The sequence below is a fragment of the Sorghum bicolor genome, chromosome 3 (genome assembly GCF_000003195.3).
Source record: "Sorghum bicolor cultivar BTx623 chromosome 3, Sorghum_bicolor_NCBIv3, whole genome shotgun sequence".
In the NCBI taxonomy this organism is placed as follows: domain Eukaryota; kingdom Viridiplantae; phylum Streptophyta; class Magnoliopsida; order Poales; family Poaceae; genus Sorghum; species Sorghum bicolor.
In genome coordinates this window covers 54,656,226-54,682,183 of record NC_012872.2, presented here as the reverse complement: position 1 = coordinate 54,682,183, position 25,958 = coordinate 54,656,226, and the positions used below count along the sequence as shown (strand labels likewise).

Genomic DNA, 25,958 nt, shown 5'->3' with positions numbered 1-25,958 from the left:
GACGTGGAGACCGTTAACAAGGGCCTCGTACTCTGCTGCATTGTTTGAAGCAGGGAAATGAAGCCGGATTGCGTATCGCATCCTTACCCCGAGGGGTGAGATGAAGACAAGGCCTGCGCCGGCCCCAGTTTTCATCAGAGACCCGTCGAAGTACATGGTCTAGCATTCGTGCTGGATTTGTGGGGGTGGGAGCTGAGTCCCAGTCCACTCCGCCACAAAGTCGGCCAGGACCTGGGACTTTATGGCCTTGCGAGGCTCATAGGTGACCCATCGCCCATGAGCTCTATGGCCCATTTGGCAATCCTCCCGTTGGCCTCTCGGTTCTGAATCACTTCTCCCAAAGGGAAAGATGAGACCACTGAGACTGGGTGAGATTCAAAGTAATGTCGGAGCTTGCGCCGGGCCAACACTACAGCGTAGAGTAATTTTTGGATCTGTGGGTATCGGGTCTTTGTGTCGGAGAGTACCTCACTGATGAAGTATACCGGCCTTTGGACCGGCAGGGCGTGCCCTTCTTCCTTCCTCTCGACCACGATAGCTGCGCTGGCCACCTGATCAGTGGCTGCGACGTAGAGAAGTAGTGGTTCCCCCTCGGCGGGGGGCACCAGGATGGGAGGGTTGGTGAGCAAAGCCTTGAGCTTGTCAAGGGCTTCCTGGGCCTCGGGGGTCCAGGAAAAGTGCTCAGATTTCCTAAGTAACCTATACAGAGGCAGCCCTTTTTCCCCGAGGCGAGAAATAAAACGGCTTAGGGAGGCTAGACATCCCATTACCCTCTGTACTCCCTTTAGGTTACGAATGGGGCCCATATTCGCGATGGCCGAGACCTTTTCTGGGTTGGCCTCGATTCCCCGCTCAGACACAATAAACCCAAGGAGCATGCCTCGGGGGACCCCGAAAACGCACTTTTCGGGGTTGAGTCTGATCCCTTTTGCCCTAAGGCATCGGAATGTTTCTTCCAGGTCGACAACTAGGCCGCTCGCTTTCCTGGACTTGACGACGATGTCGTCTACGTAAGCCTCTACCGTTTTGCCTATAAGGTTCCCAAAAACCTAGAGCATACACCGTTGATATGTAGCCCCCGCGTTCTTGAGGCAAAAAGGCATGGTTACGTAGCAATACATTCTGAAAGGGGTGATGAATGAAGTCGCGAGCTGGTCGGACTCCTTCATCTTGATTTGATGGTAGCCGGAGTAAGCATCAAGAAAAGACAAAATTTCACATCCTACGGTGGAGTCAACTATCTGATCAATACGAGGCAATGGAAAGGGATTCTTTGGACATGCTTTATTTAAACTAGTATAATCTACGCACATCCTCCACTTCCCATTTTTCTTTTTAACTAACACGGGGTTGGCTAACCACTCGGGATGGAATACCTCCTTGATGAATCCGGCCGCCAGCAGCTTGTGAATCTCCTCCCCGATGGCCCGACGCTTCTCCTCGTCGAATCGGCGCAGGCGTTGTTTCACGGGTTTGGAGCCGGCTCGGATGTCCAAGGAGTGCTCGGCGACTTCCCTCGGTATTCCAGGCATGTCCGAGGGACTCCACGCAAATATGTCAGCGTTTGCGTGGAGAAAGTCGACGAGCACCACTTCCTATTTGGGGTCGATGCTGGAGCTGATCCTCAACGCCTTGCCTTCAGAGGTCCCGGGGTCGAGAAAAACTAGCTTGGTCTCCTCTGCCGGCTCGAAGCTCCCGGCATGACGCTTGGGGTCGGGGACGTCCTGGTCGCAGTCGCCGAGGCCGGTGAGAATGGCCAGAGACTCAGCCAGAGCCTCGGCCTGCTCAATGCACTCGACGTCGCACTGGTAGGCGTGCTGACTGGTCGTGCTGACGGTGATGATGCCCTTTGGCCCTGGCATCTTGAGCTTGAGGTAGGTGTAGTTAGGGACGGCCATGAACTTGGCGTAGCACGGTCGTCCCAGGATGGCGTGGTAGGTCCCTGGGAACCCAACCACGTCGAAAGTGAGGACCTCCCGTCTGAAGTTGTCGGGGGTCCCGAAGCAGACGGGCAGATCGATCTGTCCGAGGGGGTGGGCACGATGTCCCGGCACCACTCCATGGAATGGCGCAGTGTCGTTCCTCAGCCGGGACTTGCTGATCCCCATGAGGGCCAGAGTCTCGGCGTAGAGTATGTTGAGGCCACTGCCTCCATCCATCAGCACCTTAGTGAGACGGGTCTCGGCGATGATGGGGTCGACGATCAACGGATAGCTCCCGGGATTGGGAATCCGATCCGGGTGATCCTGTCGGTCGAACGTGATTGCGCTCTCGGACCATTTAAGGTACGAGGGCGCAGCTGCGCTGACTGCGCAAACTTCTCGGAGTTCGCGCTTCCTTTGACTCGCAGTGAGGCGAGCCGCGCGTCCCCCAAAGATCAGAAGGCAGTTCTTGATCTTGGGGAAAACCTCCCCCTCGGGGTCATCGTCCTTGGGAGGCTCTTCGGCACTCTCTTTGGTGATGATGTCGGTATAGTACCGACGGAGGACGGTGCACTCCTCAAGGGTGTGCTTGGTTGGCCCCCTGTGATAGGGGCACGGCTTCTTCAACATTTCGTCGAAGAGACCGAGGCCAGCAGGAGCCTGTTTGGGGTTCTTGCGATCAGCTGCGGCGACTAGGTGGTCGTCCGGCTGACCCTGCTTCTCCTTGCGACCCTTCTTCTTCTTCTTGGGGTCGCGTGATCCTGAGGCTTCGGTGGCCTCGGCCTTCTGCTTCCCCTTGGCTGCGCCGTCGGAGAAAATGGCGCCGACTGCCTCTTCGCCTGAGGCAAAGTTGGTGGCGATGTCGAGCAGCTGGCTAGTGCTCGTGGGGGTCTTGCGTCCGAGCTCGTGTACCAACTCCTTGCAGGTGGTACCGGAAATGAAGGCTCCGATCACGTCGGAGTCCGTGATGTTGGGGAGCTCGGTGCACTGTTTGGAGAATCGCCTGATGAAGTCTCGGAGGGACTCATCAGGCTTCTGCCGGCAGCTCCTGAGGTCCCAGGAGTTCCCAGGGCGCACGTATGTGCCCTGGAAGTTCCCGACAAACATTCTGACCAGGTCAGCCTAGTCATAGATCATGCGCTCAGGGAGGTGCTCGAGCCATGCCCTGGCCGTATCGGCCAGGTGGAGTGGGAGGTTGCGGATGATGAGCAGGTCGTCATCCGCGCCGCCCAGCTGGCATGCTAGGCGGTAATCCGCCAGCCAGAGCTCAGGGTTCGTTTCCCCTGAGTACTTGGTGAGGTTGGCGGGCTGTCGGAATCGTGCCGGGAACTTGGCCCTGCGTATGGCCTCGCTGAAGACGCGGGGACCCGGAGGCTCTGGTGACGTGCTGCGATCGTGATCGGGGTCGTACCTTCCACCTCGGCGGGGTCGGTAACGTCGGGACTCGGCTTCGTCCCTGTCGCGTCGCCTGGCCTCGAGGGTGGCCCGCACGTCCGCGCCTGCTCCGACGCGCTCGTGTATCGACGGGGCCTTGTCGCCCCTTTGGGGGTCAGGGGGCGGCGGACCCTGTACCGTTGGTGCCTTGTTCGGAGGGGGTCGGTCCCCACGACGTCTTGTGCTATGGGATTGTGAGGCAGAACTCTCCGCGTTCTGCACCACAGCCTGCTCCAGGAGGCTACGTAACCCCTGGCGCACTCTTCTTCCCTCAGGGGTCGATGGCTCGGGCATCGCCCTGAGGAGGAGCGCAGCGGCCATCACGTTTTGGCTGGCCGTGCAGAAGACTGGGGAGTCACCCCCTTGGTCCTCGACGATACGGCGGTTGACGTCACGGGCGCGGCGTCTAGCCTCGCCCCCATCCCCGCGGCCCGATGGGTCTCGAACCAGGGCCTCACGGAGTTGTCGGAGGCGTGCGCGTTCTTCTTCAAGCCTGGCCTCCAGCTCGTCGAGCTGCACGAGGTCAGGGCGATGTCCTCCAACGGGGGCCGACGCTACCCCTCGGGCGCCGAGATCGGTTCCGGGAGTAGGGTTGGGAGGTGGTGTTGCATTCTCCTGCCTAGAGGGCCCTGCGTCCCCCTGGGCGTTATGCGGCGTGCCTCCGACTTCCAAGTTGAAGCACTCTCGTGATGGGTCGTAGCTTCCTTTATCGGAGTCGGAGTAGCCGAGACAGTAGTTGCTGGCTTCCAGGAAGCGCATGAAGGTCTCTGGGTCGCCACACCCGAAAAAGTCAGCGCCTGCCCACTCGTTGTCGCCTGAGGTAGGATCCTCAGGGTATGACGAAACGGGCGGTGTAGAGATAAGGTCCAGGGTGGACCTTAAGTGGTGACCTGGAAGTTCCGCCTATGCACTCAACGAAGTGCTCACGGAAGAGGCGTAGGTGGCGGCGGCGTTCCTGAGCCCAAAAGGTAACTCGGGAGGTGCTGCCGTTTCTCCTTCATCCGTAGGTGGAGGAGGACGGGACGTTGAGGCCCCTTTGTCCCCCTTGCGGGGGACGGGCGCGGTCCTTGTCTTCCCCTTTGACCAGGGCGGAACGGGAGGCCGCGATGATCCTCTGTTGGTCCTGGGACCGGGGCTTGATGCCCCGCGAGCCCTTCCTCTAGCGCCTGTCGGGCCGGAGGAACGGGCGACCTGGTGAGGAATATGCGGGGGGAGGGCCGGACGGGTCCTAGCCTCAGAGGTAGGGTCGGAGATCCTAGATCTCTGACGCCCCCTCCGTGAGCCCCCCGCATGGTGTCCCGAACGTCTCCCACGCACTGACTGTGGTGGGATCGGCTCGGGGCTAGGCTCGACGTCGTCACGTGGCGGGAGGAGGACCATGTCGTAGCCGGAACCGAGGGACATGAACTCCAAACTTCCAAACATCATGATGGTGCCGCGACGGAGCGGGCGAAATCCGTCTGCCATCCAAGCCTTCCCAGTAGGGACTGGCAAGCGTCACGCAGAAGGCCCCTACCTGGCGCGCCAACTGTCGGCGTCTAGACTCGCGGTCTAGGCACTAACAAGTATAAGTCTGCGCGACTGACCAAGCTTGGATGGTGATGCAAGTGAGACACAGAGGGTTTATACTGGTTCGGGCCAAGAATGCCCTACGTCCAGTGTGGTCGGAATTTCTGTATAACCTTGCACCCAAAGGTGCTTGTTGTAGGGGGTACAAGCAGGTTGCGAGAGAGGGCTAAGTCCCAGGTCTCGGCTTGGTAGTGGACAGAGTGCGGGTTGCTGCTCTGAGAAAGAGTGTTGTGTGTGTGAACTTGGCCTTCTGGACCTATCCTTAGTTGTGAACCCTGGCTCCCCTTTTATAGTCTCAAGGGGAAGACAGGTTTTTACAAGAGTAGATTTCTTCTGTTGAATGGTGAAACCTCAGTCCCGACCCTGTTGAAGCTGGTCCATCTCGTCCTTGGGGGGTGGTCGGCAGTATGCCTGTTCCTGTAGAGTGTTACCGAGCCCTGTAGGAGTCGCGGGGGTCGGGTCGCCGGCACTGCTGCACATGCTGTCAATAGTGGGAAGTGACCTCAAATAGTGGTGCTGATTAACCTCCCCCATTCCCTTCCTACTGTGAGGCAGTACGTCACAGTGAAAGAGGTAAGGGCACAGTGACCAGGGTGGTTGGAATAGTTATCGCCTTGCCCTGCCGCGGTATGGAAGCCGTCGCGTCTGTCATGTCGTGGGTACGGGCGCCGTGCGGTGGAAGTCTTGCTGCCCAGGCGGAGTGGGGTCCGGCGCCCGAGCCTGGACGGGGTCGGGCGAGTCGGAACTTGCGTCCAATGCTCTGAGGGGTCGGGCGAGTCGGAACTCGCGTCCGATGCCCTGAGGGGTCGGGCGAGTCGGAACTTGCGTCTGAGGCCCTGAGGGGTCGGGCGAGTCGGAACTCGCGTCCGAGGCCCTGATGATTGTGGTTAGTGTGTTTCTTTGCGTTTTTTATTGCTCTGATTTGGGTATCCCTTATTATGGTACCCAACAGGTAGTTTCTTAAGAAAACCACTTATACAAATACATGATTTCTAATGAAGGTTTTAGTAGAAAAACCGCCTGTGCAAATCTATTTTCAGTGGCGGTTCTAGTGAAAATGTGTTTTCACTTGCAGTTCTTGAGCCGGGTCTACCAATTTTTTTTCACAGACGTTTTTTTTAATTGAAACCGTTTGTAAAAAGAAATCTCCACCGTCAGCGCAGAACTTTCATGTAGTAGTGAATCTATCTTCCATAAAAAAATCATACGCAGAATTGTGAGTATATATAATTCCTAACGTAACTTTCAATAGCATATCACAAGCTTAATTGTAGTGGTACTAGCGGTAACGTCTATGGCTTCGTAGACGACTTCCTTGGATAACACCTCAAGTGATGCACCCCTATCGTCTCTGGGACGAACAGAGTCATCAGCATGCCCAGGAAATTGGTGCTTGGCCAGGACGAATAGGGCTTTGTTTAGTTTAAAAAAAAATTACAAAATTGATACGGTAATATTTTCGTTTGTATTTGACAAATATTATTCAATTATAGACTAACTAGACTCGATGTGACGGGTTAAACAAAGCATAGCTCGTTCTGGGGGGCTGGGGGGCCAATGCTCGCCGCATACTTGCTGTCAGCGCCGGTAAAAATCCGACGCCGCGCCGATGCCATGGCAGGTGCACCGAAGCCGCGCTGGGAAGAGCTCTACCGGCGTGACGAACGTTGGTGCCGGGACCAACGCTGTCGAAGAAGAAGGCCACGTTGTAGGGCACCACGAAGCCGGCGATGGGCGACGTCCAGTGGTTGTATGCCGCCGCGAGTGGTGCAAGCATGGAAAGCGTCCTCAGCAGGAAGCCGGCGAGCTGGAGGCGGCGCCGCCCGAGGACGTCGATTAGAGCGACCGACAAAATACTCCCTGGAATGGTGCCGCAAAGCGTGCGTGCGGGCGTGATGGGAGACCTCCTGGACGGCGCGCGCCCATGGTGGCTGCCGGGGAATTTGCGTGGGAGACCCACCCAAACTTTCCGGCGAGGTCCTGCTGGAGAATGTTCTTGCTGAAGTAGGACGCGTCGAGGAGGAACCACGCGCTCGATCGATGTGGCTAGCATGTGGAGGCCATATGGGTCTTCAAGAGGCCGCACTCGGCGTCGACGTCGCCAACGGAGACGCTGAGCTCCTGTTCTTGGATACTGGCGAGCAGCACCTTCGACATGTCGGGCGCCGCCGCATGCTTGGAGTCCCGGGCGACGAGCGCGGCCGTGTACCGAGCGGTCACCGGCGCAGGTAGAAGCTGAGCGTGGCCGGCAATAATGCGCCGACGAGGACGCCGACACCTTGCATGGCGTGGACAGGACGAGCTCGACGGTACAGCCGAGGAGGACGCCGACACCTTGCATGGCGTGGACGGCGGCGGCGGCGAGGTGGTACCGCTGCGTCTTGGCGCGGTCCAGTGCCGCCAGGACGTTAAGCGCTAGCTGGTGCGTGCGCGCCATGGATGATGGACGGACGCCGTGTCGTGAGCTTCCGCCGTTGTGTTGGGCCGCGAAATGAGTCAAAGTCAATCAATGGTAGTACAAAAGTGCAAGGTGCCCTTTCTAATTGAAAGTTGAATATAATCAGGTTTTTCTTTTCGGATGAACAAAATTTATAAATTCGAAAAGCGAAATTAGTGGTCGGGGTATTGGTCAATCATAGTAAGTGCGCGTTGGAAATCATCGTGTCGAGCTGGCAGTTTCCTGATGTAGATAGACATATCACATATGCACGACGTGTGTGTTGGGTGAGGCCTCGTTTAGTTCATTCAAAACCAAAAATTTTATAAAATTTTTTGTCACATCAAATCTTACGACAGATACATAAAAATTTAAATATAAATGAAAATAAAAACTAATTACACAGTTCATCTATAAATCATAAAATAAAACTTTTGAATCTAGTTAGTTTGTAATTAGATAATAATTATAAAATAAAAATAAAAATGATACAATACCTAAAATAAAAAGGTTTTGAACTAAACAAGGCCTAATAAGCCTTGTTCACAAAACCGAACCGGCGACCGACGTAGCATGACCTCGCCGTTGACGTCCGACACGAGTGCACCGTCTCGCCGCCGTGTCGTGGGGTGAGGGACGATTGGAGATGAAAATTATTTGACGTCATATCGAATTATATCGGAAGGATATCGGGTGAGGTTTTTACAAACTAATAAAAAACAAATTATATAGCTCGTTTGGAAACTGCAAAATAAATCTATTAAGTATAATTAATTTGTCATTAGCATATATGAGTTACTGTAGTACTTAAGACAAATCATGGACTAACTAGCCTTAAAAGATTCGTCTCACAATTTTCAACTAAATTGTGTAATTAGTTTATTTTTTTATCTATATTTAGGGCCTGTTTAGATTTGAATTTTTTTGGCTCAAAGAGAAATTTTTTTGTGGAATTAGGGCCTGAGAACTAAGGCCTTGTTTAGTTTTCGAAGGGAAAAATTTCGCGATACTGTAGCACTTTTCGTTTGTTTGTGGTAATTATTGTCCAATCATGGACTAACTAGGCTCAAAAGATTCGTCTCGTCAATTTCGACCAAACTGTGCAATTAGTTTTTATTTTCATCTATATTTAATACTCCATGCATGTGTCTAAAGATTTGATGTGACGAAAAATCTTGAAAAATTTTGGGTTTTTGGGTGGAACTAAACAAGCCCTAAATGGGCCCAAAAAATTTTGGGGCCAAAATTTTGGGCTGCAGGGCCTGCTACTGTGCACACACTTCCATAAAGCTCACCAATGACAACTGCAACTGCATGCAACCCAAGTTGTGTCAGAAAAAAATTTACCAAACTAAATACCTAAAATTTTTCGCGTGCGTTAGACTTCTGAGCTAAAGTTCTGACCACAAAAAAATTTACCACTTTGGCTAAAAAAATTCAAATCTAAATAGGGCCTTAATGTTTCATGCATATGTCCAAAGATTCGATGAGATAGATGAAAATTTTTTGGGTAGGAAACTAAACAGGCCTGAAAAATCATTTTTCCGCTGGCAAAACTTAGTAGAGCTTCCAAAAATTTTAGGAAATCGACACTGTAGCATTTTCGTTTGTATTTGACAAATATTGTCCAATCATGGACTAACTAGGCTCAAAAGATTCGTCTTGTCAATTCCGACCAAACTATGTAATTAGTTTTTATTTTCGTCTATATTTAATACTTTATGCATACATCTAAAAATTTGATGTGACGGGAAATCTAAAAATTTTTGTAAAATTTGTTGGGAACTAAACAAAGCTAGGACTATGTTGAACGAAAGAAGGAATTAGGCCATTGCCAAAATGAGATATTTAACTCACTTTTGCTCCTGTCCCGAAGCCGAATAGTTATCTAAGGCTGTATTTGGCATGGCTTCTCCAGCGGCTTCAGGAGCCGTTTTGTGCCTAACGGACATGCTCTTACAGAGCTTTGAGGTGTGAAGGAGCCAAAAATATTGGCTTCTTCTGGCTTCATCTCATCCTATATGGCGTTCTGTGAGAGCACATTTTAAGAAAAGAGCTGTTTTACCAAACGATTTACCAAAATGGCTCCAGCTCCATCGATAGAGCTGTTTATGGAGCTGAAGCTCTCAAAAAACAGCTCCACTGGTGAAGTAGAGCCGTGCCAAATGGGGCCTAAATTGTGATTATCTTAGGACATCAAAGCTAAATAAAGCAAATTCATATTCTTGGGCCTTGTTTAGTTCACTCCAAAAACCAAAAACTTTTTAAAATTCCTCATCACATCGAATTTTGCGGCACATACATGAAGCATTAAATATAGATAAAAACAAAAACTAATTGCACAGTTTACATGTAATTTGCTAGATGAATCTTATGAGCCTACTTACAATATAATTGGACAATGTTTGTCAAATACAAACGAAAGTGCTACAATAACGTTTTCCAAAATTTTTTGGCAACTAAACAAGGCCTTAATATTTTGGTTTTGCAGCAATTTGAATCGAAAAAAAAACAGAAAGAGTAACTGGTTGATTTGTGTTTTGTAGTTGATTGTCTGATTTCGATAGTCAAACCCAACATGTTGGTTATTATGTATATGAATAATAAAATATGTTTTTTGTTCTAAATTATAAGTTGTTTTGTTTCTTTTTGTTATGCATCTAAATTTTAGATATGTAATAAAAGTTGTGTATCTAAAAAAATCATAGCAATTCACAATTTAGAATGAAGAGAATAGAAAATATAATGATTATTTGTGGTGGGAAACAAGACCGATGCAGCTTTTATGTAACTTTTTTTTTGAAAGGGTTTATGTAACTTATTTTAACCCAATCACGCAAAGAAACAAAAGGATGTCGACAAATCAAATCATCATAAACATCCTGTGTTTAATCTGTATATATATAGATATAGCTTCACCGTTTGAGAGTCTTTTTTTTTTCAATTACAACAAATAACAACATGCCGTATATCTACGAATGAGTGAGTATAAAGAATCAATTCACGCTCTTAGCATTTAGATTAAACTCCACCAAATGGTGATATAAAAGGATAAGAGTGGATGACGACACAACACTGTCCTATCGTTTACCCCAACTAAACTATTCAAAGAAATCAAGCTCCTTGATATTTAGCAAATGACATTCTTCCTATTTAAGGGCTTGTTTGGCACACCTCAACTTCACTAATAAAACTGTATTTTTAGAAAATAGCTTCATAAGAGCATCTCCAAGCAGTGGCGGACCCAGAATTTGGCCAAGACTAGGGCCAAATTCTGGTGGCCAAATCCTAGTAGCCGAAATCCAAAAACTACAATCTGTAGTATAGTTTATAGAACTATATATATATACACATATATCACAGAAAATAAAAATTCTCAAGCAAACTTTGTAAATCTAGAGAAATTCTTGAACTATATAATTAATAGTAGATACAATAGCTACAAAATATCAATGAACATTGAAAACTAAATACGTATTGTCTAGCGATGATTCGTTGTTGTTGTTCAACAACTCAAGAGAAATACGATGTAATTGTTTTTGTCCTCTTCGTCTAATTGGAATTAAAAGTTCACAATTAGTAGGTGAAATCAAAAGAAAAGAATAACTAAAATACTGAACTGCTGAAAAATTAAAGAAAATACCTTCACTCAACACTCACGGCTTCAGCTGAGAAAATACCTTCACTCAACACTCACGGATTCAGCTTCTGGACAGGGTCAGGGGGCTCCCTAACGGCTTCACTGCCGATGGGGTGAGCCGGTCAGGCCAGCGCAGCCCCTGGTCTGGCGCACTGGCGGTGGCGCCCTGGCCCTGCGTTGCGAGCCCCTGCTGCCTGCTTGGGCTGCCGCGAGCAGGCCACGCCCTGGCCTCCGCAGCCGCGAGCTGACGCCCTGCCCCTGCCTACCAACGCTGTGACTCTACAAGGTCGCGAGCAGGCCACGGCCACGCCCTGGCCGCGAGGGTGCCGAGCCGCCGCAAGCTGGCGCCCTGCCTCTGCCTGCGCAGCGCTGTGACTCTGCAAGGCCGCGAGCAGGCCACGGCCACGCCCTGGCCGCGAGGGTGCCGAGCTGTCGCGCCGAGCAGCCGACGCCGGAACAGGAGCCTGGCCGCCTGGGTCGAGCGGAGGCGAGGCGTCCGCGTCCAGGTGCGGGCGTGCGTCGGCATCGGCGTGGGCAGTGAAGCTGCCGCCAGGAGAGTTACCGCGGATGGAGTGTGGCTGAACGTTCCTGTCTGCCCTAGTCTTCTCTTTGAAATGGGCTTCTATCTTAGGCCAAAACTAAAGTGTTGCTACTAAAATTTCTAGGCCACGACTAGGGCCATGGCCCTAGGCCTAGGCCCGCCCCTGTCTCCAAGAGACTCTCTAGTCTTTGTTTTGTATTCTAATTTAGAGAGTTTTGTGTAAAATTAACGTCCAACAGACTCTCCATCATGCTCTCTAAAAATAAACACGAGCTATCCCTCTTTTTTCGCTCGCCACGGAAAGCGTGCAGGCCTCACTCGCCAAGTCCCGTGAATCTTGCAGCAGCAGCATATTCTGCGTGCTTTGGGCCTATCCCGTATGCTCAATCGCCCATTCCTGCGCCAGACAGCCAAACAAGACATAGCAGCAGCACTTTGGAGGATGATGTGTTGGCGGAGACATACAGAAAATAGGACCTCGTGCGCAAACTGCAAGGCCATGGGTGGCAAGGAGGGCGCACAACGTGTTGTCAGTTGTCACACGTCACTAGCTTGCTCGTCGACGACCAACGTGTTGCCCTTCTGGCCTTGTGGGCAGGGCCCCTGCTTCTGAACTTGAGTTTCAGGTGACGGCGAGACAGTCGACGATGAGAGCAGACAGGATCGTGGTGGATCCGAAGACAAAAGATCTGGTGACATGGCAAGTTTTAAAATAGAGTCACAGTTTAGATGATCTGTTGGAGTAGCCTATCTTTTTTAGGAGAGATTCATTTTAGAAAATAGCTAAATCACTAAATTTAGATATTTGTTTTGGCTAATCTCTTGAAGATGCTCTAAGTGACTTTCTAGATGAAGCTGAGCTGTTTTGGAAAAAGTGTTTGGCAAAATAGCTTCACCAACTACTTCATGCATAGTTGAGAGAGAAATGAGGGAGAAGCTGCAATAAGCTACTTTTTTCCAGCTTCATCCAACTTATGTCTTTGTGAGAGGAGAGGAAAAACAGCTTCACCCATGAAGCTGTTTTGGAAATAAGTGTTTGGTAAAAAAAACACAGCTCATAACAGCTCATGAAGCTGTTGTGAGCTGTACCAAACATGCCCTAAGTAGAATATGATCTATTGGTTCAGTTACCATCCCCTCCACCGACCCGCCCGGCCCCTCTTGTAAATAAACAACTCATAAGAATGAATGACCATTCTTTTTAGTACAAGATAAGAATGAATGAGTTGTAGTTACGTTGAACATGTTGCTAAAAATAGGTTACATTGAACATAACTTATTTCTACAGGCATATAACCCCGGCAAATAGTTGCCAAACCCAGTAAGGGTCATTTTTGAAATTCAGAAACTTTAAAGGAATCGTATAGAAATTTTACATAAAATAGTTTTTTTTTTACAAGAAGAACGTAAGAAATATGAATATTTCCCGTTACAAATGGGGGCCTAGAAGAAATGATAGGTATAACTCAAGTCTTTCATTTCCACTTTACCAATTTACCACGACCGTAAATCTATTTCTAACAAGAGATGGTTATTTTCTTACAAGAGATGGTTAATTTTGAACTAAAAGTAAATGTTTACTCATCATTTGGACATATAGAAAACCAGGATGGCAGAAAATACCATATGAACGGACAAGCATTTTTGTTTCATGAGCAACTGGCCCACCACTTGGAATTTTCCAACTACCAACAAACTTCCATACCGTAGGCCCCACCCTGCAACTGCAAAGCAAGGGGAAACAAAAATCTCCCCACCTGCTGAAAATTCTTCAGTCGTCCCTCTGTCTCGGTCTCTCCGGTTCTCCCCTCGAAATCGAAAGGGAAGGCGAACCGCGACGCGAACCCAGGATCCCGTCGAGGGCAGGCGGGAGGATCCCGGCGTGCGGCGGCGATGGGCGAGGCGGACGCGAGCGCCGGCGGGAGCGGGGCCGGCGGAGATCCGCAGCGGCTGAAGCGGATCGCCGCTGCGGCGTACGACTACGAGAACGATGCGCGGTGGGCCGGGTACTGGTCCAACGTCCTCGTGCCGCCCCACCTCGCCTCCCGCCCCGACGTCGTCGACCACTTCAAGCGCAAGTTCTACCAGCGATACATCGTGAGGCCCCCCCACCTCCCTAAACCTCCGCGTGTTGTCGTTGCCAGATTGGTGTGCGTGTCTCGGGTCAATCGGATTGGATGCGCCTCATGCTGCATTCTGCTCGATCCGTCTGACTTTATGCTCTGCACTTGTGCCGGCAAGAATTATTCGTTCCACGAAAGGGTCGGTGCGCTTCTGTTAAAAACGTCTTTACACAATGGAAAGGAAGTGTCTCTTTTAGGTAGTACTAGTGGATTGTCTTGGCAAAGGAACAAAAGCACTAGCCGTCTGACTCGTCTACCTTGCATTACTGTACTACTCTAATGTACCTTTTGTCTCATAATATCAAATTTGGTACGAGGGTCTGTGATATTGCATTCATATTCTCATATTTTGCCAATGACTTCCGCATGTGTACATTTGGTGCGAATATGCTTTTTGTGTGGGAGTTATCCATGAGGAATTGGAGAACTAGCACTATCAGTCTAGCTTGCATTACTGTACTACTCTAGTGTACTTTTTTTTTGTCTCATAAGATCAAATCCGCTTTGAGTGCTGTGATATTGCCGTTTTCCTCAAATTCTCATTTCACTCTGGTTTTGCCTGCCAGTATTTAGACTTAAATGTTTTCACATTTGTAAATCTGGTGCGAATATGATTTTTGTGTGGGAGTTATCCATGAGGAATTGGAGGGTGGTTCAGCAGGGCATTCAGTTGAGGTAGCACAGACAACAGGAGGCAGCATTGCCGATTTGTTTCTTGGAGCTATAAAAGTCATGGTTGCTTGTGTTGATCCCAACCAATACAAGCGCTGAAGAAGTTATATTGAACCCGTACATCTTCACTCTCTTTGCAAGGACATGGGTGTGTACTGTGTTTAGAATTCTTGCTTTTTTCCCCTCAAAAACGTTTGGAATTCTTGCTACCTTTAGGATTTTCACAATTAAGGACATAACAAAGAGCTGAGACTTTGTTCTGTTAAGTTTCCCCCTTTTCATCTTCAGTGCTCATGGAATCATGTTTAACATTGCGACATGCTCATATCTGCCAATCATTGATGCAACTATTTTGTTTCTTTGGACTGCACAGAGTAATATACCATACAACTTTTCTCTTTTGGCTCACAATTAATTGATGTTTTGTCATTGTTTCAGTCAGCATTATTGTTTTTAATGTTTCAATTTATACTCCTCCTGCATATAATAGCTTCTCTAGAATTAAACCAGTTTCTAATGTTACAAAACGAATCAACGCCAGGTTTTTAAAAATACTTAAAATTCATTCCTTTACATGTCAGGATCCTGGTTTGGTTGTTGAGCCAATGTCCTCCATGACTTCAACTCAGTCTAGCAGACCAGCAGCAAGGTCTTCAGCTACACCGTCTGGCGAGAATGTCAGATCTCGTGACTCAGGTATTGTGAATTTATACTTGAGAGCCTACCATGGAATTACAGTTCGAATTAATTGGTGAAGGACCTACCACAATTCTCTTATGTCGCATCCGTATAAGATTTAAAGTTGATCTCATGCAGCCTCTAGCACGAGATCAACTGGGGCTTCCCAACAGCCATCAGCAGAGAGGACTGCAAATTCTTTACGGCTAGACGGACGGACAATACATTTTTCTATCAATGCCTGGGTATGGAGTGACTACCTCCTATGTATTACTATGTAGCTGTGAGCAGGGGCTACCATTTATTATGTTGAATGTTACTTTTGCCTAGTCATTTCACTCCTTTCATCTTTTTACCATTTTGATTCTTAAGAGTTGTCTTTATAGATCATATTATCATATATTTGCTGACTGCTAACATCATACGTGAGCATGCCATTTTTTTCTCTGCTGATTTTGATATATTGTGGCAGATCACCTGATCATTAGATTATGGATTTATCAGCAATTTTTGATAACTGTCCTTCTGTTTCTCTTGTTCTTAACACCACTATGGCTTCATTGATACTTTTAAATGTTGGACCAACCTATGGTTTCTTGAATTATGATTTCACAGGTACTGGTTGTAGCTAGTGTTGGAATACTCCCAGTTCTGCCCAACCATATCTCAAGTAAAGCATACAGACTTTCATTGCTAGGAACAATATGCTCGTCTGCATATTCTTTATATAGCACTTATGGGGTAAGTGCCTTTTATTCTGAATGAATGGATAATGCACCTTTTATTTTTTACTGTTAAAATGTTCCATTTTATGGTGGTTACAAATTTTGTTCTGCTTGTAGAAACCAAGAGCATGGAATATGCCTGCAATTCAGTCCTGGCTGCAATCTATTATTGTAGCCAAGGACTTTGTTCACTTGATGTTCTCTCTTATGATGTTCACATCTAACGTGCACTTTAAGAGTAAGCTGAACTTCTGTTTTTGTCCACTATATCAAATTTGTTAGGCGAATATATCATCTATTCTAAGATATTCCTTTTTGTTTTGATTATAGTTGCTCTACTTCCTGTTCTTTGCTGGGCACTTGATCATGTTGCTCGATTCCTAAGGCGTAATTTTACGCATTCTTCTTTATACAGGTATGTAAATTCAAAACTGGTTACATGTTTTATTGTACTTGTGCACATGGTATATGATCCAATTTCTGCCATTATGAGCACCAGGTGGTTAGTGATTTCTTACTCTCTCTTGTTCAGGAAGTACTTAGAGGACCCTTGCCTATGGGTAGAGACAAACAACACTACACTCAGCCTACTTTGTTCGAATGCTGAAATCACCCTGGGGTTTCTCATGATCATCTCACTTTTCTCGTGCGTGCATTTACCTTGTGAAGAACTAGTATTTGTGAAAGTGTTTTTTTGAATGCAAGCTTACTTCGTATGCTTTGTTCTTTTGCTGATGCAGGTCAAGACGCAATATAATTCAGACATTTATGTACTTTCATGTGAGTTATACTGCTCTGAACAAGTGTTTTTCCTTTTCTCCTCATTTCGTCCCCACACGGCCACAGCCATCTCCAAATGCAGCATTACTTTTGCACTTCAAACTTCTGAGAACTGAGAAGTAGTTCATGTTTACCAGCATCTCAAAATGCAGCATGACTTTTGCACTTCAAGCTTCTGAGAACTGAGTAGTTATTTGTGTACCAGTTTTGTTAACCTGTCATACGAAAAATCAAATTGTTGATATGTAGACTAAGTGACTGGGTAGTAATTTAAATGATATCTTATGCATTGTACTCATTACTGACTCTGGTCTTTCTGATTGATAGAACCTATTATCCATTCAGCTAGAACTTCACTGACTGGCTAACCCAGGGGCGGATCCAGGCCCCGGGCTGCCATGGCTGTAGCCCGGGGCACAGCCCAAAAATCCCTTTAATAGTTCTTTTGTCCAGTCCAATATAACTGATGAAAATATAGATTTAGCCTTACCTGATGCGTCCTAAAAATACCTTACACTATTTTTAGCCCTCCCTTTTGAGGTATTTCTGGATCCGCCACTGGGCTAACCTTTTTGGACATTTCTTCTGTGCAGCTGTTGAAGTTGATGTACCATTCTCCTGTGACATCTGGTTACCACCAGAGCGTGTGGGCAAGAATAGGCCGGGCTGTAAACCCGTACATTTACCGCTACGCGCCATTCCTCAACACACCTATTTTGGCAGTTCAGAGATGGTGGCTGAGGTAGGAAAGCATGGATCCCAGGTATCATCATCACTACAGTGAGAATTTGCCTACACAGCTACAGTGAGCTCCGCCCCTCAATTTTTTTTAGAAGACGTGCTTCCATAGTGTTCTGTTCTTGTACACGGTTGTATTTTTAGTTCATGTCTGACCGAGCTACTGAAGGCATAACACCGAATCTTTTCTTACGATAAGCAGTAGCTCTTGAGCGAATTGTCTGACGATTTGATGGGATACAGTTTCAGACATTCAGTGGTAGCACATATAATTCATAAGGATGCTTGCTGCAGTCAATAGGATGGTGAACAATGAAATGCAGAGTGGAACCATTGATTCTTGAAGTAATAAATTGTTGCCCTTGTCTCTTTTTATTTTGCTCGGTAGATCATGTGGTCGTCGGTATTCTGAGGCCATGCTGATTGTACTGCTACTGCGGTTACGGCAGTGGCAAGTGGAGGTGTTGAGAACTTTTCTGCAGTTTGTTATTATGGACGAGAAATGTCTTACCGTAAACCATATTGATAGGTTACACTGATTGAGTCCTGGCACGTAAGCTCACGAGGTATCGCCTGAATGCAGTTTTTCTTTTCCTACCTGTACGTATCACTTGTAGAAAAAAAAAATTCAATTAAACATCACCAAGTTGCTCTGGGTGTGAGGATTATACAATGTAAACAATTATTAAATCATAGATCACCTACTGTCGAGTAATTATTCGGACTAAATGGCTATTTACATGGTCCTAGTTTCACACACATTTGAATATATGGCTATTTTTACACTGTCCGCAGTTGTCCTAGTTTCACCGTATGGTTGATTTGCATGTAAAATCTCGATCTTTTTGCTAATATTTTTTTTCTAGAACACGACTTCACGTATATTTTCTTATGTATTTCATTAAGAAGGGTCTTTATGATAACATGGTCATGGACGTGGCGTCAGGATAACTACAAGACCTGACGTGGTGCCAAGTTCTAAGATCATGCCAACTTGTGGAACTCTAACCGATGATAGAGCATATTTAATTTGGAAATGTAATAAAAATTACCGTGCACTTAAGTTTCGTTTTAGTTACCAAAAACACCGTGGATTGAAGAAGGATAACGGTTGGAGACGAGTCCCGCTAACTCCACGGAGAAAAACCACCCCCCAATTCGAGCGCAACCGCAGGCGGCAGCTGTTGAGAAACCAGAGAAACCAAAGGCACGAAGCCACCACATCGTGTAAACGGCACCTCAACGGAAAGCAGAGGACCCCCGCGACCGCGATCCATCTCTCTCGTTTTCCTCTCTCGCCACGGGCACGGGACGGCATGCAGGCGCAGTGCCCCCGCCCCGAAGACCGCGTCCCAGGAGGCAGCGCGACCGCAGCAGCGCCACCCGTTCAGCCAGCGACCGCGACCATGTCCACCACCAACGCCCGGACGAAGCGCTCGGCGTCCATGCCCCTCCACGGCACCGGCGCCAGCGCCAGCGCCGGGGCCGGCAAGGGCAGGGACCCCTCCCCGACGCCGGGGCCCGGCGGGCGCGCGCGGCTCCGCGGCGAGCAGTTGCGCCAGCTCCAGGAGCTCTTCCTCCGCTTCGACCTCGACGGCGACGGGAGCCTCACGAAGCTGGAGCTGGCGGCGCTGCTCCGCTCGCTGGGCCTCCGCCCGGCCGCCGGGGACGAGATCCACGCGCTCATCGCCGCCATGGACGCCGACGGCAACGGCACCGTGGAGTTCGACGAGCTCGCCTCCTCCCTCGCGCCGCTGCTCCTGGGGCCCTGCCGCCCCGCCGTCGCCGTCGACCACGCGCAGCTCGCCGAGGCCTTCCGCGCCTTCGACCGCGACGGCAACGGATTCATCTCCGCCGCCGAGCTCGCGCGCTCCATGGCGCTCATGGGCCACCCCATCTGCTACGCCGAGCTCACCGACATGATGAAAGAGGCCGACACCGACGGGGACGGCGTCATCAGCTTCCAGGAGTTCACCGCCATCATGGCCAAGTCCGCCGTCGACTTCCTAGGCCTCGCTGCCTTGTGACTTCCCCTCTCTCTCTCTCTCTCTCTCTCTCTCTCTCTCTCTCTCTCTCTCTCTCTCCCACCCATCGAGGCGATCCCACCCTTGTCTGTTCGTGCGTTCCTCCCCTGTTCTTCTCCATTTCGCAATTGCCAATGCACATTCGAAATGAATTGGCTGCTGTGTATGATCCGTGATGCTGTAAATACGTTGTGATGCCTAGTGAACATTTGATTTGAAATTGCGATTCACAAAAGGAAGGGTAGAAGAATTGTGTCACCAAATTCATCGTGCTTGATAAGTTTCATCTTTTGGAAAAAAACGTAGTTTTGCCGTGTTCATCACTCATCAGTGCCTGGTTTGAAGATGGACGAAAACAAGATAATAAATTCCTTCAGATTTCATGAAACAAAGGATGCCGACAGAACAACAGTAGATCCAAATAATAAAACAAGTTAACAGAAGAATTAGTGCACGTGCATGCTTGTCCGTGCGTGGCAGCGAGAACCATTTTTATCAATTGTCTCAAATAGAATTAGATCCATTTTTATGCCTCTTCTCAAATAGAACTAGAGCTAGTTTTTTTTTTTACTAAAGTCTGCCGGAGGTTCTCAAACATTGTTAGGCCATGTCGTATCGGTCCACAAACTTTTTTTTTTGTCTCTGTCATCTTAGGACTTGTTTAGTTTACCCTAAAAATCAAAAAAATTTCAAAATTCTTTATCACATCGACTCTTGCGGCACATGTATGGAGCATTAAATATAGACGAAAATAAAAACTAATTTTACGAGGTGAACCTTTTAAGCTTAGTTAGTTTATAATTAAATAATATTTGTTAAATAAAAACGAAAATGCTATAGTATCGAAATCTAAAATATTTTCGTAGTCCAAACTCGCAAATTGTCTCTTAAAGTTGTTTGGCTATGTCGTCTTCGTCACTATACTCGCTAATCGTCTATTTAGGTACCCGATCTCTATTCAATCTAAAAGAGTTATTTGCGAGTTTAAGAACGAGTTTATACATCTAAATAAGTTTAAAGACCTAAGGCCTTGTTTAGTTCGTGAAGAGAAAAATTTCACGACACTGTAGCACTTTCGTTTGTTTGTGGTAATTATTGTCCAACCATAGACTAACTAGTCTCAAAAGATTCGTCTCGTCAATTTCGACCAAACTGTGCAATTAGTTTTTATTTTTATCTATATTTAATACTTCATGCATGCGTCTAAAGATTCGATGTGACGGGAAATCTTGAAAAATTTTGAGGTTTTGGGTGGAAGTAAACGAGGCCTAAACAAGTGGTTTGCAAGATTAGAGATCGAGATGATACAATTAAACAAATTTGAGGCCTAAGTAGATGATTTACGAGTTTAAGATACCACAATCAAGTAAGGCCTTGTTTACTTGGAAAATATTTTACAAAATAAACACTATAGCATTTTTGTTTGTATTTGACAAATATTGTCCAATCATAGACTAACTAAGCTCAAAAATTCATCTTACAAATTATAGACAAACTGTGCAATTATTTATTTTTTATCTATATTAATATTTATGTATGTGCCACAAGATTTAATGTGACGGAGAATCTTAAAAAAATTTGCAATTTTTTTGAAAAGTAAACAAGACCTTAAGGACAGTTAGTGGATTTTACTCCCTTTTTTTGTTCTGTTTCACCTGCTTCGACTTTTTCACACACTAGAGCCATGCCAAATGAGGCTAGTGTGGAACAGATAATTAGCCTTGTTTACTTCCAAATTTTTTTACAAAATAGGAATAGTAGCACTTTCGTTTGTATTTGACAAATATTGTCCAATTATAGACTAACTAGGCTCAAAAGATTCGTCTCGTCAATTCCGACCAAACTGTGCAATTATTTTTTATTTTCATCTATATTTAATACTTCATGCATACGTCTAAAGATTCGATGTGACGGGGAATCTGAAAAATTTTGCAAATTTTTTGGGAACTTTTGGCACAAACAACTCGGTGCTCCGTTCGTCCACATGGATGAAATTCTAGGTTTCGTTCAAGTTAAACTATCTTGATTTTTACTAAATTTATAGAAAATAATATTAATGTTTGCTATTTAAAATAAATATAGTATAAAAATATATTCCATGATAAACTCAAATATACATATTTAATATATTATTTATATCTTTTGAATAAATTTATTATTCTAGAATTGCATCCTTTCTAGAATAAAGGTTAGGGCCTATCTCCTCCTCTAGACTTTAGAGCTTTAAAATCTTTAGGGTACTATAGTTCACTTTTGAGCTCTAAAGCTCTAATGTGAGATGGGCTAAAGTTTAGAGCTAATTTTAGACCACTTGTTTAAAGTTTTAGCTCTAAAGTTTAGATGAGAAAATTAAATAGGCACTTAGAGATAAGATTTACAATAGTTTTTCTGATCAAATTGCTCAAATAACGCTTCAACAGAGTTATCTTTTTAAGAGCCCGACTGCTCCTACCTCTCCCCATTTTCATCTCTTAGAGCATTTCCAACAATTTAACAAATGACTTCCCATCCATAAATTTTTAGCAAAATAAAAAAAAACTCTCTCCAACAGTTTGGTATCCTAATTCCTATCTTTTCTAACTTGGCATATCTATGCGTCTAGCGCGCAAATATGCGCGTGGGCTTGGCATCGGTCTTTCTCCTCATGCTTAGCGGGGCTTTTCATCCATTTAATGGGGCTCTTCGTTCACTTAGCGGGGCATTTCGTTTGGCTAGCGGGTTTTTGGATTTTGGAAACGAATTTTGCCAAACTGTTAAAAATGAGATCTTTTGTCCTCTCTATATCATTATGAGAGTTAGCAAACAACAAGATTTGGGAAATGAATTTTGTCAAATGGTTGGAGATGCTCTTAAAATCCACCCTTTCTCATATCCGATTAGGGATGAAAACGGATCGGATACGAACGGATATCATCGATATCATATTTGTTTTCGTATTTCTGGTCGAATTCGGATTCGAATACGGATAATGTCAACTATGTCGGATAAGATATGATTGGATGTCGACATCATAAATATACGATTTAAGTACTCGGATACGGATACGGTATCGGATGTTGAACATTTGGACTCGCATACGGAATGATCTGAATCCCTCTAAACGAATTCGGTCTTGAATACGGTCGAAAAATATCCGTACCGTTTTCATCCCTATATCCAATCATGTCTTAACCTAACCTTTACATAAGAGCATCTTAACCAATCCAAAATATAAGTCATTTCAACTTTATTAGAGAATCAAAACATCTTAAGTTTGGAAACTATAGAGAGGAATAAAAAGATTTATTACATTAAATAGATATATTATGAAAATACAATTAATGAAGAATCTAATTATATTTATATTATTTCATAAATGTTATTATTTTATTATATGAGTTGGGTCAAAGTTGAGATGTTTTAACTCTTGAAGAAAATTATTTTCTAAGAGCGAAATTGAACAGTACTATGAACGAATACATCATCGATATTATAGAGGGAAAAAAAATAGAGAACAAAAGTACGAAACTTTGCTATCGGAATGACTAGAAATGGAATAGAACTCTGACAATATGGTAGACCATAGCAAAGGCAATAAAAAATACTAGACACTGTTCAATCCATCCACGTGCATTGCTTAGAGGTACAGTATTTATAGTTGTATTATTTACATGTAAAGATCATGTGCCCATATGCATGATTAATTTGTTAATACAATCATTACAATCATTAGGACTATTATATGTATTAAGACGTGTTCACAGATTTTCTAAGTTTCTATTCTAGCATGCAAGATCTCTTTCCTACTATCACAAAATGATTAATTTGTTAATACAATCATTAGGACTATTATATGTATTAAGATGTGTTCACAGATTTTCTAAGTTTCTATTCTAGCATGCAAGATCTCTTTCCTACTATCACAAAAGAAATGTGTCAGCAAAGTTTCAGGACACACGAACTACTAACAAATAACGGTTCCTCCATTTCGCTGGTGTTCCATGTTTTGCTGTATGCAACCAAAATTTTAGCTCAGGCATCTTAGGCCCAGGTTAAAGTTCCAAAATTAAGTATAGCAGATCACCTCAAGATTTTAAAAGTATAAATACACATATGCTTGGTGCTGCTGGCACTGTAGGTAAACATTCACATGCGAAAAAAACAACCTATCCATTCCACCACCATTTTCTTTATATATCTAACAGGTACATTAATTTTCTTAAGCGAAACAAACATATATATATAAGGCTAAGTATGCATATAACTAATTGTTCTCTTGGGAGCAAGGATCTCAAAACAGACTCCTGAAACCACAACAACACCACCTAACAAAAGATTTGGTAGTTAACATAACTGCATAGTATATAAGAGATGAGAACAGAAGTTCAGAACCATTATGCCAATACTGAAAAGTGGTAACAAAATGTAAATAGCAAGTGGAAAATATGAAATTGTAGGATTGAGTTGGTGATCAAATCTTCTTCATGATCAAATTCTTCAGCATCCATGCAGCTTCAAAAGAATGGTAGTCATGCATTTCATACATCCGGGCGTTATGATACTCAACAACAGAAAAATACGAGGAAACTTTTTTGCTAGCTTCAGCTCTTCTTGGCTGTATATTATATTGACGGGTGGTCATGCATTTCATACACCATCTTCAAGTGCAAACCTCCCATAGTTACCAACTAAAGCAGGAGGCCACGGCATAACATAAGGTTGCACAAAACTGTCATAGGTCCTCCAAAACAGCTTCTCCAATTTCATTGTTTCCAAGCAGAGGGACAAAAACCAACTTGGAGTACTAGAACGGTTTGACCTTTCTGATGTTGCCAAGTATGCAAAGCCATCCCTGACAGCCACAACCTGCACCTCATTGTAGTTCTCCATTAGTTTGCCAAGGACAAGGCCAAGCTGTGTCTCCAGGATTTCAGCCCTGTCCAGTACCCACCTCTCAACACCATCACTGTCTGTTCTGCGCAACAGCACGCCAACTGTGAAGTTAATAGCATAGACAATACAAGGCTCACCATTGTTCATTTCACCCACAACGAAGCTGCACAGCCGATTCTTGAGGAAAACCGGGAGCTCAGCGACAGAGAAATCCATTGTTGCCGCGTCCAGTGAGACCATATACTTGCAGTTCTTGTAAACCCAGTACAAGAACCCATTTGTCTGCATGTTGCCGTTCAGAAGCCAGAATCTTCCACGCTGTGGCCTCGCCGGGATATCCACCCACGGCCGAACCGACCACTCACCGGTGTCCGAGCTGAAGACAGTGGCCCGTACCCTGGACTTGTCATGGGCAATAATGACCAATTGACCACCCGGAACGACGTGGGGTCTTCGTCGGAGCAGAGCAAGCAGGCTTGGTGTGCAAAGGCGTGGACGCGATGACCTTCAAGGGTGTCCTCGTGGCCGAAATCAAAGAAACTTTCTCTCCGTCGCGCCAAAGGATTGGTCACCGCCATCGTTAACTGATCGGCATTCGCCAGGAGGAGGTACCCGCCGCGGCAGTCGTGGATTCCCCAGCCGTTGTGGACGCCGTGGCGCTCCTGGAGGGAGGTGAGGAAGAAGTCGCCTCCTCGGACGGCGGCGGCTTGGTCCCGATCGGTGCCGCGGGTGGGGACGAAGGAGGGGAAGGCGGGCAGTGCAGGGTCCTGGACGGCGCCAGGAGGGTTAAAGAAGAGCCCCAGGAGGGGCGCCGGGTGGGTCTCACGGAAGCGGCGGCGGAAGGCAGGGGAGGAGGCCACCGCGCGGCGCCACCCGCGGCAGGTGAGGGCGGCTCGGACGAGAGTGGCAAGGGAGGGGAGGCGGAGGAAGATCTCGAGCAAGATGTCGTCTGCGAGGGAGGCAACGGTGGTGGTGCTCGATTTCTTCTGGCGTTTCACCGGTGGCGGAGAATGGGTCCGAGATCTGTCTCTCGCCATTGCGGCGCCGGAGGCGGAGGCGATTCCCCGTTTGGCAGAGCTCCAGGCCTCCAGCAGTACAACTTCTCTTGTCTTCTCTTGTCATGAACGTGGCAGGAGAGGATTCAAGTTAAAAAATGCCGCTGATTGGACTTACCATAACAGTGTAATTGTGTATGTTTATATATGGTTTTATATTTGAAGTGTATGTACAGTTAAAAGAAATAAGAATTATTAGTGTCTTGTTCATATAGTAGAGTCATGACCTAACTAGCAGAGGATTATGTCTACAACTAAAAATTATGGAAAATGACCCATCTACCACACCCATGGTAAAGCCACAACTTCCATCCTTTTAGCCATGATAGGCTATCCCATCAACCTAGGCCCCACTCACCATACATGCAAAATTATTTTAACGAATTTAAAAAAGTCATAACTTTTAAACCAAAGATATAAATTAAATCCCGATTGCACCATTAAATTCCTCATAATAAATCCTTCAAAACAAGATCACACGTGGATATATTTAGATAAAATGTTATTAATGAATATTTATTTCTACAACTAAAAATTATGGAGAGGACCCGTCCACAACTCCTCATCCCTTTGGTGGTCTTTTTTATTGTGTTATGACACGCTATCCCATCAACCTAGGCCCCACTCACCAATGCATGCAAAATTGTTTTAGCGAATTAAAAAAAATCATAACTTTTAAATCGAAGATATAAATTAAATTTCAATTGCACTATTAAATTTCTCATAACAAATCCTTCAAAACAAGATC

The 25,958-nt window shown here is 46.1% G+C and overlaps 3 protein-coding genes and 1 pseudogene across 3 annotated transcripts; 2 read left to right on the top strand and 2 right to left on the bottom strand.

The window, feature by feature from the left end:
- Nucleotides 6,424–7,362, bottom strand: LOC8082511 (inorganic phosphate transporter 1-2). The gene has a single exon (XM_021456243.1). It carries the CDS (start codon nt 7,360–7,362, stop codon nt 6,424–6,426), a length of 939 nt encoding a protein of 312 aa, XP_021311918.1.
- LOC8082510 lies at nt 13,281–17,628 on the top strand. Its single transcript, XM_002458075.2, has 9 exons — nt 13,281–13,640; nt 14,920–15,034; nt 15,155–15,261; nt 15,632–15,757; nt 15,859–15,979; nt 16,072–16,156; nt 16,274–16,387; nt 16,482–16,521; nt 17,115–17,628. The coding sequence occupies exons 1-9, from the start codon at nt 13,437–13,439 to the stop codon at nt 17,265–17,267; spliced, it is 1,065 nt and encodes a 354-aa protein (XP_002458120.1). The 5' UTR covers nt 13,281–13,436; the 3' UTR covers nt 17,268–17,628.
- LOC8082215 (probable calcium-binding protein CML12) lies at nt 17,768–19,546 on the top strand. Its single transcript, XM_002458074.2, has one exon. It carries the CDS (start codon nt 18,246–18,248, stop codon nt 19,284–19,286), a length of 1,041 nt encoding a protein of 346 aa, XP_002458119.2. The 5' UTR covers nt 17,768–18,245; the 3' UTR covers nt 19,287–19,546.
- Nucleotides 23,544–25,400, bottom strand: LOC8082214 (annotated as a pseudogene).

Excerpts from the sequence above, each read along its gene's own strand:
- LOC8082510 (XM_002458075.2), top strand. The coding sequence starts at position 13,437 with ATGGGCGAGGCGGACGCGAGCGCCGGCGGGAGCGGGGCCGGCGGAGAT. Across the intron at positions 15,262-15,631 it reads ATTTTTCTATCAATGCCTGG|GTACTGGTTGTAGCTAGTGT; the intron begins GTATGGAGTGAC and ends ATGATTTCACAG. Across the intron at positions 15,980-16,071 it reads ATCTAACGTGCACTTTAAGA|TTGCTCTACTTCCTGTTCTT; the intron begins GTAAGCTGAACT and ends TTTTGATTATAG.
- LOC8082215 (XM_002458074.2), top strand. The coding sequence starts at position 18,246 with ATGCCAACTTGTGGAACTCTAACCGATGATAGAGCATATTTAATTTGG.
- LOC8082511 (XM_021456243.1), bottom strand. The coding sequence starts at position 7,362 with ATGGCGCGCACGCACCAGCTAGCGCTTAACGTCCTGGCGGCACTGGAC.